Below are 12,002 nucleotides of genomic sequence, written 5' to 3' on the forward strand. Positions count from 1 at the left end.
GGTAGCATGGCATATGAGAGCATAAAATAACCATTGTAGAACAGTGTGCATACTTGTCGCATAACCTTGCCTGCGTTCCAAGATCTTCAATAAAACATTTTAGATTCATTCCAAAATGTATATGCAAATTAAACTAGTTATCACGCTTGGCAGAAAAAGGTTCCATTCTAATAGAGCAGCTGAACCAGCTATGTCTTTTTAACTCCTTAGTTATAGGCCTAAACAACGATAGCAGGTTGACCACACAAACCCGCTAACCTGCATAGTAGTGGAGGCTGCTGAGCGGAGGACGGCTCATAGTAATGGCTGGATTGGATTCAATGGAATGGTATCAAGCACACGTTTGATACCATTCCAGGCATTATTATGAGCCCCTCAGCAGCCTCCACTGCTGCATAGTGATAACTATGGCAGTCCAAGTCTACTACAAAGTCAAAAGTGAGAGCCGAGAGACAAAAGGTGTCTACAAAACAGGAACAATTTACTCTGATTTGAAAAGACCCCTATGACTGTGATGCTTTATGAATACAGGGCCCTGGGCTACTTGACATTTCAAAGTGCATTCATTTAACTGATCTGTTCTCATCAGCAGCCATTAACGGAGTGTCAATTCGATTCTATTCCTTGATTTTTGGCCAATCATTGAGCTGACTCATTACTCCTCACCCTTCATCATGGATTCAGATTCACCAATACAAATCTGGAATTGATTAGGAGCAGGGTGACAGCTAGCCATGGTCATTGAGAATGTGTGTCAGTGCACCTCCCGTCAGAGATACATTCCCTACTGACATCAGTGTTTCATTAATAGATAGGTAATCATAGTTAAAAAAGGGGCAATCTGCAGTTACTATATTCATTTTTGAACTTATAAGTTAACAATATGTAACTATTTATTCTTGAAGAATATAACTTAAATGCCCCATGAGTTTAGTTCAACTGTTGTACCCCCATCAGACTGAGTTTAGTACAACTGTTGTACCCCCCATCAGAACCCATCAGACTGAGTTTAGTACAACTGTTGTACCCCCATCAGAACCCATCGGACTGAGTTTAGGAAACCCTGCAGATATGTTAGTGAGAGGAAGCCCAGTGAACAGCAGTGGGAGAAGATGGAATGAGATGGATCTGGGCCGACATTCTGATCATTTACTCAACGATGAAACATTTGATCTGAATATAGTTCTGTTCCCAAAAATATAATCTGTTATGAACAGAGTGGACTATGTTTTGTAGACTTTACCCTTTGCCAGTTTCAAAAAATGACGTTGTTTAGAAGCGCAAAGGTGAATTGAGTTATTGCGCACGCGCACCTCACAGAGTAGGTGTTCAAATGGAAATATGCAAATCCATGCTAGAACGCACCAATAGGATCTCACTAGCTCGTGCTTGGCTCTGCCCACCTCCTTGCTTGTTCTACCCACCACTATGGCTCATTTGTTCCCATTTGAAATGACAGGCTGTGGTCTATCGTTGGTACAGCGCTCCGGACAGCTCCAGCCCAAGTCAAGCACTGCATGTTTATATTAATTCTTACCCAAAAAGGGTGCTCCTTAAGATAGTGGTTACTGTGACACTGGCTGACTGACAGGAGTGAGGCAGCAGATTTAGCCACAGAGCGCCAGCCAGCCAGCCAGCCAGCCGGACAGCAATCTGACACTGAGGCAATAAGACATTCTTCTCTGTTGGGTGACAGTTTAGACAACTTTTCAAGAGAGTGTTTGTGAACTTCTATAACACAGGGTGATCTTGCAAGCTAGCCACCTATAGCTAGCAAGTTAGCAAACCAAATGTATAGCTGGAGCTCTGAGCTGGAGAAAATAGTTAGATAGTTCACTTCTAGTTAAGATATTTAGCAGGCAAACATTAGTAGTGAATCACCTATCTTGTGCTGCTCAACAGTGAATTGTCACGGTTGTTCCCTGTGCCATTTGTAAACATACAATAGAAATGTTTTGAATTGGCGGTATTGAAAAGCATACCGTCGGTACTTTAAAATAACCCCAATACACGGTATGCCGTCCAAGACTACTTGACATTCCCTGAAAATAGTATGTTTATGTCACTACTGTTGTAATTCCTCTTTGTTGTAGGCTAACTATATCTGATCAAATCTTTAACACCAGTGTATCATTCTGAAGGTTAGAATATGGACAGGCAAAACCCATTTTACAGTCTTTGAATTTTAATTCCCTGAGGTAAAGAGCTTCAAAACGGCAGAAACTCCAATTGGAGGAGAACGCATCTCAATAGTTCCTCAACTGAGCCTCTACTGGATACCACAGGACTGAAATCCTATGGAAACTGAGCCTCTACTGGATACCACAGGACTGAAATCCTATGGAAACTGAGCCTCTACTGGACACCACAGGACTGAAATCCTATGGAAACTGAGCCTCTACTGGATACCACAGGACTGAAATCCTATGGAAACTGAGCCTCTACTGGATACCACAGGACTGAAATCCTATGGAAACTGAGCCTCTACTGGATACCACAGGACTGAAATCCTATGGAAACTGAGCCTCTACTGGATATCACAGGACTGAAATCCTATGGAAACTGAGCCTCTACTGGATACCACAGGACTGAAATCCTATGGAAACTGAGCCTCTACTGGACACCACAGGACTGCAATCCTATGGAAACTGAGCCTCTACTGGATACCACAGGACTGAAATCCTATGGAAACTGAGTCTCTACTGGATACCACAGGACTGAAATCCTATGGAAACTGAGCCTCTACTGGATACCACAGGACTGAAATCCTATGGAAACTGAGCCTCTACTGGATATCACAGGACTGAAATCCTATGGAAACTGAGCCTCTACTGGATACCACAGGACTGAAATCCTATGGAAACTGAGCCTCTACTGGACACCACAGGACTGAAATCCTATGGAAACTGAGCCTCTACTGGATACCACAGGACTGAAATCCTATGGAAACTGAGCCTCTACTGGATACCACAGGACTGAAATCATATGGAAACTGAGCCTCTACTGGATACCACAGGACTGAAATCCTATGGAAACTGAGCCTCTACTGGATACCACAGGACTGAAATCCTATGGAAACTGAGCCTCTACTGGATACCACAGGACTGAAATCCTATGGAAACTGAGCCTCTACTGGATACCACAGGACTGAAATCCTATGGAAACTGAGCCTCTACTGGATACCACAGGACTGAAATCCTATGGAAACTGAGCCTCTACTGGATACCACAGGACTGAAATCCTATGGAAACTGAGCCTCTACTGGATACCACAGGACTGAAATCCTATGGAAACTGAGCCTCTACTGGATACCACAGGACTGAAATCCTATGGAAACTGAGCCTCTACTGGATACCACAGGACTGAAATCCTATGGAAACTGAGCCTCTACTGGACACCACAGGACTGAAATCCTATGGAAACTGAGCCTCTACTGGATACCACAGGACTGAAATCCTATGGAAACTGAGCCTCTACTGGATACCACAGGACTGAAATCCTATGGAAACTGAGCCTCTACTGGATATCACAGGACTGAAATCCTATGGAAACTGAGCCTCTACTGGATACCACAGGACTGAAATCCTATGGAAACTGAGCCTCTACTGGATACCACAGGACTGAAATCCCATGGAAACTGAGCCTCTACTGGATACCACAGGACTGAAATCCTATGGAAACTGGCAACAAATAGCCTCTCGGGGGATATCACCACTCAGTTTTTCTGTCACAACCCATTTATGAAATAGTAGGTATTAATGTCCATTTAGTATTTAAACATTAGGATCCCCATCAGCTGCTGCCAAGGTTCCAAACAGGATTAAACAGTTACAACACATAATTACATCATTACTCTAATACTACAAATCTACAATATAATATCCACAATACTACAATATGTAGTGTGTGTGTGTGTCTTCACAGTGCACTTTGTGCTTTTTAAAACCGATTTTACTGCTTGCTTGAGTTACTTGATGTGGAAGAGAGTTCCATGTAGTCATGGCTCTATGTAATACTGTGCGGTTCCCAGAGTCTATTCTATTCTGGACTTGGTGACTGTGAAGAGACCTCTGGTGGCATGTCTTGTGGGGTATGTATGGGTGTCTGAGCTGTGTTTTAGCTGTTTGAACAGACAGTTCGGTGTGTTCAACACGTCAATTCCTCTCACAAAGACGAGTAGTGATGCAGTCACAGAGAATGGTATTGACACAGAATGGGAGCACAGTAGACACATAAACCTCTCTGCCTGAGTGACGTCCCACCATCCATCTTCTGACTGCTAGGCTGCGTCCCAACTGTTGGGCTCTGGTCAAAAGTAGTGTACTAAAGCACTGCGGATCCAGACAGGGTTGTCCACTCTCCTCCTTGCTGTTTGCTTTGGCAATCGAGCCTCTCACCATTGTACTACGCTCTAATGATGCCATTCAAGGTATAAATCAGGACGGGCTTAGAGCAGAACGTTTTGATATATGCTGACAACCTCCTTTTGTTCATCTTCAACCCTGATACCTTATTGCCACGTGCCTTATCTGTTCTTAAAAAGTTTGGATCAATCTCAGGGTACAAGCTGAATCTAGGTAAGAGTGAGCTTTTTCCTGTAAATAAGGCTGCTTTAAAGTGCTCTTTTACAAGTATTCAGTTTAGGATTGTCCGGGATCAATTCACCTACTTGAGAGTTAGTGACAAGGAAATATTCAAATTTGTTTCAGGAAAACTTTGTTGCTCTAGCAGACAGTTTGAAACAATCTTTTACTTTTTGGAATTCGCTACCTCTCTCTTATTGGAAGGATAAATGTCACTAAAATGAATGTGTTGCCCACATTTTTTTTATTTTATTTCAAATGTTTACCCATTTTTATTCCAAAATCTTTTTTTAATTCACTGGATCAAACATTCATGTATTTTATTTTGGATGGAAAGGTAACACGGATTGGTAGAAAGTCCCAGTGTCCCTAGGCAAAAGGTGTGTCAACCCAATTGTAAAGCAGTCTCTTGAAATTTGGAATTAGTTCCGTTTTGCCTTTAGCCTCCGAGGCTTTTCTCTATCAGGCCCAATCAATCAGAACATTTTATTTCCTCCAACTTTGAATGATGGGGCTATTGCCATCTGGCACTCACTAGGCCTCTCCTCGCTAGCCCAATTATTCTTTGATGATACATTTGCCTCTTTTGCTCAGCTACAGGAAAAGTTCAACCTCCCCCAATCCCACTTTTTCCACTTTCTCCAGACTAGGAACTTTGTCAGAGCTAACACACCTGAATTTCCCCATAGGCCCGCGAATACAGCTATAGAGAGCATTTTTGAGCTGAACAAGCTTACTAGGGGCGCAATTTCAGATGTATATGCAATCATTAATGACTTACAGTACCCCTATTTGGTGTCTTTAAAGACTTGATGGGAAAAGGATTTGGGGGAGGAACTTGGGGAAGACGCCTGGGAATCTGTGCTGCACAGGGTACACTCGTCCTCTTTTAGCACTAGACACAGCCTCATTCAATTCAAGGTGGTTCACCGTATCCACTGGTCGGGGGCCAAACTTGGAAGAATATTCTCTGATTTTGATCCTACCGGTGTCAGATGTAAAATGGAACCAGCTACACTGTTGAGTACATGTTTTGGGGCTAAACTGTCAGGTTTCTGGGAATTCATATTTAAATGTTTCTCTGATATATATATGACACTGTTATAGATCCGTCTCCCCTTACAACCCTTTTTGGAGTACTGCCCATGGGTACCCCCCTATCAAGAATCCAGTCGGACACTGTTGCTTATACAACTCTTTTGGCTAGACGGCTAATACTACAGAACTGGAAGATGGCAGCTCCTCCATCTTATAAATATTGGGTGAGAGATGTGTTGTGCTCTCTGAAACTAGAAAAATGTAAATTTAATAGACGTGGGAACCCCAAACTGTTTTATGAGGCTTGGGCTCCATTCCGGTCTTTAAACAGTCCATCCTCTGATGGCATTCATATTAAGACAAAAATAAGTCTGTATTTGACTCCCCTGTGACTTAAAGGCTGGATGAGCCTTTCTTTGTAGTTTTTTTTTTTTTTGGGGGGGGGGGGGGGGGGGGGGGGGGGGGGGGGGGGGGGCATTAAGGTGAAGATGATGTGCATATTGATTGACCTGCGGATGCCTTGTTCATCTTGCCCGGTCAGAGACTAAAATGTGAGCTTGTTTTGCCCTGTTTTTTTGTTGTTGTTTTTTAAAATTTTGTTCACGCTTACATACAATTATTATTCATTTTTTATTTTAAAGCATTGTAAACTTTATTTGTGGATGGTCGGTCTGTGGCCATGACTGTCTGTGAGTGGTTGCATTTCTCCACCCCCATCCCTTGACTGTTTACAGGAACAATGGTGTTTGCTCTGTCCCAGTACTACAGATTGCCCTTTAACCTTTGTAGCCTTCTGCCCGGTGTGTTTAACTTGTCTAAAGTATGGTATCTTTAAAAAGGTTTTAAAAAAATGTAAAAAAATCATATTTTTTCTAGTTGAGTATATTATTAATATTGTTTTGTGTTGTCTTGTGTGTAAAACTGAATAAACAGTCAAAAAAGAGAAAAAAGTGCACTAAATAGGTAATAGGGTGCCATTTGGGACACATCCCTACTCTATAATAAAGGAGTGTGGTGCGGTCCGATGGGGGAAGGGAATACTAATGAAGAGTCTCTAAACGGACACACCGCATTCATTACATTGATTCCCTGGGCATTGTAAAATCCAGGGTGCGATGAATCAAGTCTAGACTAATAGTTTGTATTTGGCCTCGGACTACAATGGATATTTTTGTTACTAGGAGGATGGTTTAAAAGCGGTTTGTCAATGGCCTAAGATCTGCAAGGCATTTAAAGGCCTACGTGATTGAAGCTAGTTGTCACGTCCTGACCTTAGTTCCTTTTTATGTCTCTGTTTTAGGTTGGTTAGGGCGTGAGTTGGGGTGGGCATTCTATGTTTTTGTTCTATGTTTTGTATTTCTGCTTTTGGCCTGGTATGGTTCCCAATCAGAGGCAGCTGTCAATCGTGGTCTCTGATTGAGAAACATACTTAGGCAGCCTGTTTTCCCACTATGATTTGTGGGTAGTTGTTTTCTGTCTTTGTGTGTCTGCACCAGACAGAACTGTTTCGTTTGTTTCCGCTTTGTTGTTTTTTTTGTTCTAGTGTTCAGTTTCTTCATTACATTTACCATGAACACGTACCACGGTGCACCTTGGTCTACTCCTTTTTCCACCAACCACAATCGTTACACTAGTGGTGCAGACCTGAGCAAAACAATGATGGTTACACAAATGGAATAGCAGGATGGACACTTGACTAGGAGGCTGTATAGAACTGAAGAAAGCAATGTTGGTTACATTGAGTGTGGAATAAGGCTGGATACTACAACTAATGGGTTCTGACAAGTCTGCTTTAGCTGGAGGTGAATTAGTGACAGTGAGCTGGCTAGTTCTTGCTCTGCAGCTGCCCACTTATGGGGGGTTGGGGGGGGGGGGTCTCACTCACTCTCACAATACAGATTAATAGGAACATACATCATTACCATCCTCATAGTTTGTTGTTGTGTGGGCCAACAGTTAAGCAGCGAGTGAAATTACAACTCCATTCTCCTGGCTTTTTGGAGAATATTATTTGGCAACCCACATTTCCCATGAAATCAGGATAAATCCCCAATAGGCTCTGGTTATAAAGCAGGAATATGGGAGTGCAGTGGTAGCAATATGCAGCCATAAACCTTTAAAATGACAGCCCACTATACAACAGCCGATTTTATCCAATTGAGATCTGACAAAGGATATCTTCAGCCCTCAGGCAAATGCCATGCAAAAGGCAGCATGGATGGCTAGAATAACAATGGATGGATAGAGTGGTTGAGTGGTTTAGATACCATGGTGCTCTGGCTCCCCAGTCTCCCAATTACTGTCATACTGGAGTGAAATATGACCCGTGTTGCTAAAGCCACCACACATTGTTGCAGTGTGGGGTGTGCTGAGAGAGAGACCTCTTTGTGCCAGATTACCTGCAGTATATGGAACCTCCTGCCACGCCCATAACAACATTGCTAACGGTCTTTAACTATTTCATTGTTGTCCTCATTCATTTATTTCTGTATTGTCCTGTTCATTGTTATTACTCATTGAGTTTTATTATTTTTCCTATTATTATTATTATTATTATTATTATCATCATCATCAATCTGCGTCATCATTGATTTAATAGCCACAGACAGAAAGACACCGAGAGAGAGAGAGAGGAGAGCAGAGAGAGAGAGAGAGAGGAGAGCAGAGAGAGAGCAAGAGAGAGCGAGAGAGAGAGAGGAGAGCAGAGAGAGAGAGAGAGAGAGAGAGAGAGAGGAGAGCAGAGAGAGAGAGAGAGAGAGAGAGAGAGAGAGAGAGAGAGAGAGAGGAGAGCAGAGAGAGAGAGAGAGAGAGGAGAGCAGAGAGAGAGAGAGAGGAGAGAGCAGAGAGAGAGAGAGGAGAGCAGAGAGAGAGAGAGAGAGAGGAGAGCAGAGTAGAACCAAGCTCCTAGCTTCCTGCTGTTAATGTTTGGCTTATACCCCCTGGACATGTCTAAGGGCATATTGAAGGACATATACGGCCCATTTCCATATACCACGTTACTCCTCAACTCAGCATTTTTCATGTTAGCTTATCTGGGTCGAACCAAGGTGCTCTTGTTTCACAAAGGCAGATAGAGATGGGAAGTGGCACTGACAGTCTGGAATCATGCAAGCTACAATGACTAATACATCCAGTTAAAAATATCCCCAGGGGTTTTCATTTCCAAACACGACATCCTTTAACTGCAGTCTGCGGTAGCTAATAACGCACTTCTGGATTTTAAACTCTTTTAATGCTCAGCACTCTAAGGTGAGGAGTCTGGCCTGTTCCATATTAAATCAAGAAAGATCGCATCAGGGGTCCTATTCAGTTGGTGGATATGTTTTGAAAAGGAGACCAGGGGATAAGCTACTACCCATATTGTCCATTGAGAAGACGATGTATAAATGAATGAGTGACATTTTATTTTCGTGTCAAATCACCAGTTGGCAACCCATCCCTTACGGGATTAATTGACACATAAACATTAAAATCATTCACTGTGATAATTCTTGCGGTGTTCGGTGCAGCGCGCACCGCATAAAGAGGGGAAAACAAATCAATACATAATAGTAAATAAGCTTATCCAAGCATTAATCACACAAACTGTTCCCTGCTGAACACGACCCTGACAAACAGATAGATGGGCAGCCAGTCTAAAGTTATACTGTTACACTTTGATGACCTTCCCCCTCCAGAAGCGGGCTGCGTTCACAAGAGTATCAATCTACCCAGATGTTCTGTGGTGATAGTCATTGATGTGTGACTATGAAAAGTCAACTCCCCCTTCCATTCTGGCTGACAGTGATGTGTGGTGCTGTGTAGAAAATGTGGGGTAATTGTACACTGAGTATACCCTCACATTAGGAACACCTTCAATTCGTCGGGGCATTGACTCTACAAGGAGTCAATGTTGAAAACATTCCACAGGGATGCTGGCCCATGACTCCAATGCTTCCTTCCCACAGTTGTGTAAAGTTGGCTGGATGTCCTTTGGGTGGTGGACCATTCTTGAGACAAAGAAGAAACTGCTCAGCGTGAAAAACCCAGCAGCGTTGCAGTTCTTGACACCTACTACCATACCCCATTCAAAGGCACTTAAATATTTTGCCTTGCCCATTCACCCTCTGAATGGCAGACATTCTCAGTTGTCTCAAGGCTTTAAAAGAAATCCTTATTTAACCGGTCTCCTCTCCTTCATCTACACTGATTGAAGTGGATTTAACAAGCGACATCAATAAGGGATCATAGCTTGTCACCTGGATTCACCTGGTCAGTCTGTGTCATGGAATATTTTGTACACTTAGTTTATTCACCATATGCGATGACGTTGCACAAATGTAATTCCCCACAGAATGACCGAAGTGAAGTGCAGGGTCAGAGAGAGACAGAGATACAGCACAGCAGCAGTAGTAAGGTATGGGTGGTACAGGGACACGTCTACTGGGATCAAAGCACACTAAATGACCCCTCGGGCCCCGGGCCAAGACATCCTATCCTATCCTATTGGAAGGCTGGCTGCACCTTCCTTAACAACACTCTTGTGCTTTGCTGACTGGTGTCTGCCAGACGGCCATCATTCTAATGAAACATTAAGGAGGCCAGACATCACACACACACACACAACACACACACACACACACACACACACACAATGTTTATATTAATCTGACAAACGGGTGAGGTTTCACATAATTCACATTGCATTCTTCATTAACTTGGAGAAGAACCTCATTAGTGTCCTCATTAGCCCTTGGGGACTAGGTATTATTATTCATTGTCATGCCAACACTCTGGGTGACATGGTGTTGATATTCTAGTTGGGAAATCACTGAGCTCTTACAGTAACTTATTAATTATGCATGGGATAGGTGACACTTTAGTGCAGTCATCTGAAGCTAAGGAGAACAAGAGGGGAAAAGGAGGACAAAGAGACAGAGAGAGAGAATCATTAAATTCAAGGAAGGGTGTGTGTGTGTGTGTGTGTGTGTGTGTGTGTGTGTGTGTGTGTGTGATCCCCAACCGGTCCTCTGCATTCAGTTTCACTACATTATATGACTATATTCAGAGAGAGGAAAGCTATTTAGTCCTCATTTAACAACATGTCAAGACGTGATGGAATGAAAGGGAAAACCCTCTCTTGATTCAATGCATTGCTGATTGAAATGCATCACTGTATTCTCTAGACTGCCTATATCTTTTTCACGGTAGGCCTATTGATTAGTTCAAGGATCTGTAATTCTGTTACAATCTAGTGTACTTCAAAGTAGTGCAGTTTAAGATGGAAACGAAGACTAAAATCTTTGAAACAGCGACGTGCATGACACCCTCGCTCAACAATCTCACTGTTTGACAGTTCATTAGAACTCTACCGGTTTCCCAAACCAACAGAGCATGTACAGTGCAGGCCTACAATAACAGACTACTGTGCAAAACTTGTGAAGACACAACACCCTAGTTTGGATGTCTACATAACGACGCGACGGTCCCATCTATAAAGTATTGCTACAGTGTAGCACTCTCCTTTCACTACTCCCACACAGTAGTTTCAGTTTACCGTATGCAGTAATTTCACCGGAGATCGGGTTGTTTTGAGTGCGTAGCGGAACGGTTCAGTACATCCGACAACTCCAGCCCGGAGTTTGGCGACCATTCGCAACGAAGCCATCGTCGTTAAATTAGTCCATGCGTTCTGGCATACTGAGCAGTAGAACACTTGCAGAAAACCTGCCTAGAAGCAAGATCTTCGTATCGTATTCCAGTCAACAACGGACTGTTTTGCGTGTAAACAGACTGAGGGCGGATGAGATAAGAGATAGGGTCTGAGCACAGCCCGAGAGAGAGCAGCGTACCGTTTCCTCCGTGTGCAGCAGTCAGTGGTGACAAGCAGAGCGCGCCCGCGTGACAGACTTTATTCTCTTCCCTTTGGTGGATGTCACAATAGTAGAGGTCGGGTATGAATGGGCCATGCAGCATGGCGACACGTCAGAACAGAATGCATGTACATGTCATAATACCGTATCTTCTATAATACAACATGAAGAGTGGATTCCTTATAGAATATTTAAGTGTTCAATCAACAGAATGGGCTTCCAGTAGAGGGTTTATTAAAGCAATCGATTCTGTTAGAGGTTAAGGAAGTACAATGACATATACAATTACATCATATTTCAAACCCATGGCTGGGATAATATAGACTACCCAACTAAAAGGTGTCTCTGTGTGTGTGTCTCTCTCTCTCTGTGTGTGTGTGTGTGTGTGTCTCTGTGTGTGTGTGTGTGTGTGTCTCTCTCTGTGTGTGTGTGTGTCTCTCTCTGTGTGTGTGTGTGTGTGTCTCTCTGTGTGTGTGTGTGTGTGTGTCTCTGTGTGTGTGTGTGTGTGTGTGTGTGTGTGTGTGTGTGT

The 12,002-nt window shown here is 43.1% G+C and overlaps 1 protein-coding gene across 2 annotated transcripts in view; it reads right to left on the reverse strand.

Moving 5' to 3' along the window:
* Positions 1-11,499, reverse strand: part of LOC110516757 (calcium uniporter protein, mitochondrial) — a 26,836-nt gene extending 15,337 nt beyond the window's left edge. For both annotated transcript variants that reach the window (XM_036933780.1, XM_036933779.1), the window contains exon 1: positions 11,158-11,499. In XM_036933780.1, coding sequence (XP_036789675.1) covers positions 11,158-11,268 — 111 coding nt within the window. In that variant the 5' untranslated portion in view covers positions 11,269-11,499. The remainder of the gene's footprint in view (positions 1-11,157) is intronic.
* Positions 11,500-12,002: the final 503 nt, after the last annotated feature.

The sequence above is a fragment of the Oncorhynchus mykiss genome, chromosome 10 (assembly GCF_013265735.2).
Source record: "Oncorhynchus mykiss isolate Arlee chromosome 10, USDA_OmykA_1.1, whole genome shotgun sequence".
Lineage (NCBI taxonomy): Eukaryota > Metazoa > Chordata > Actinopteri > Salmoniformes > Salmonidae > Oncorhynchus > Oncorhynchus mykiss.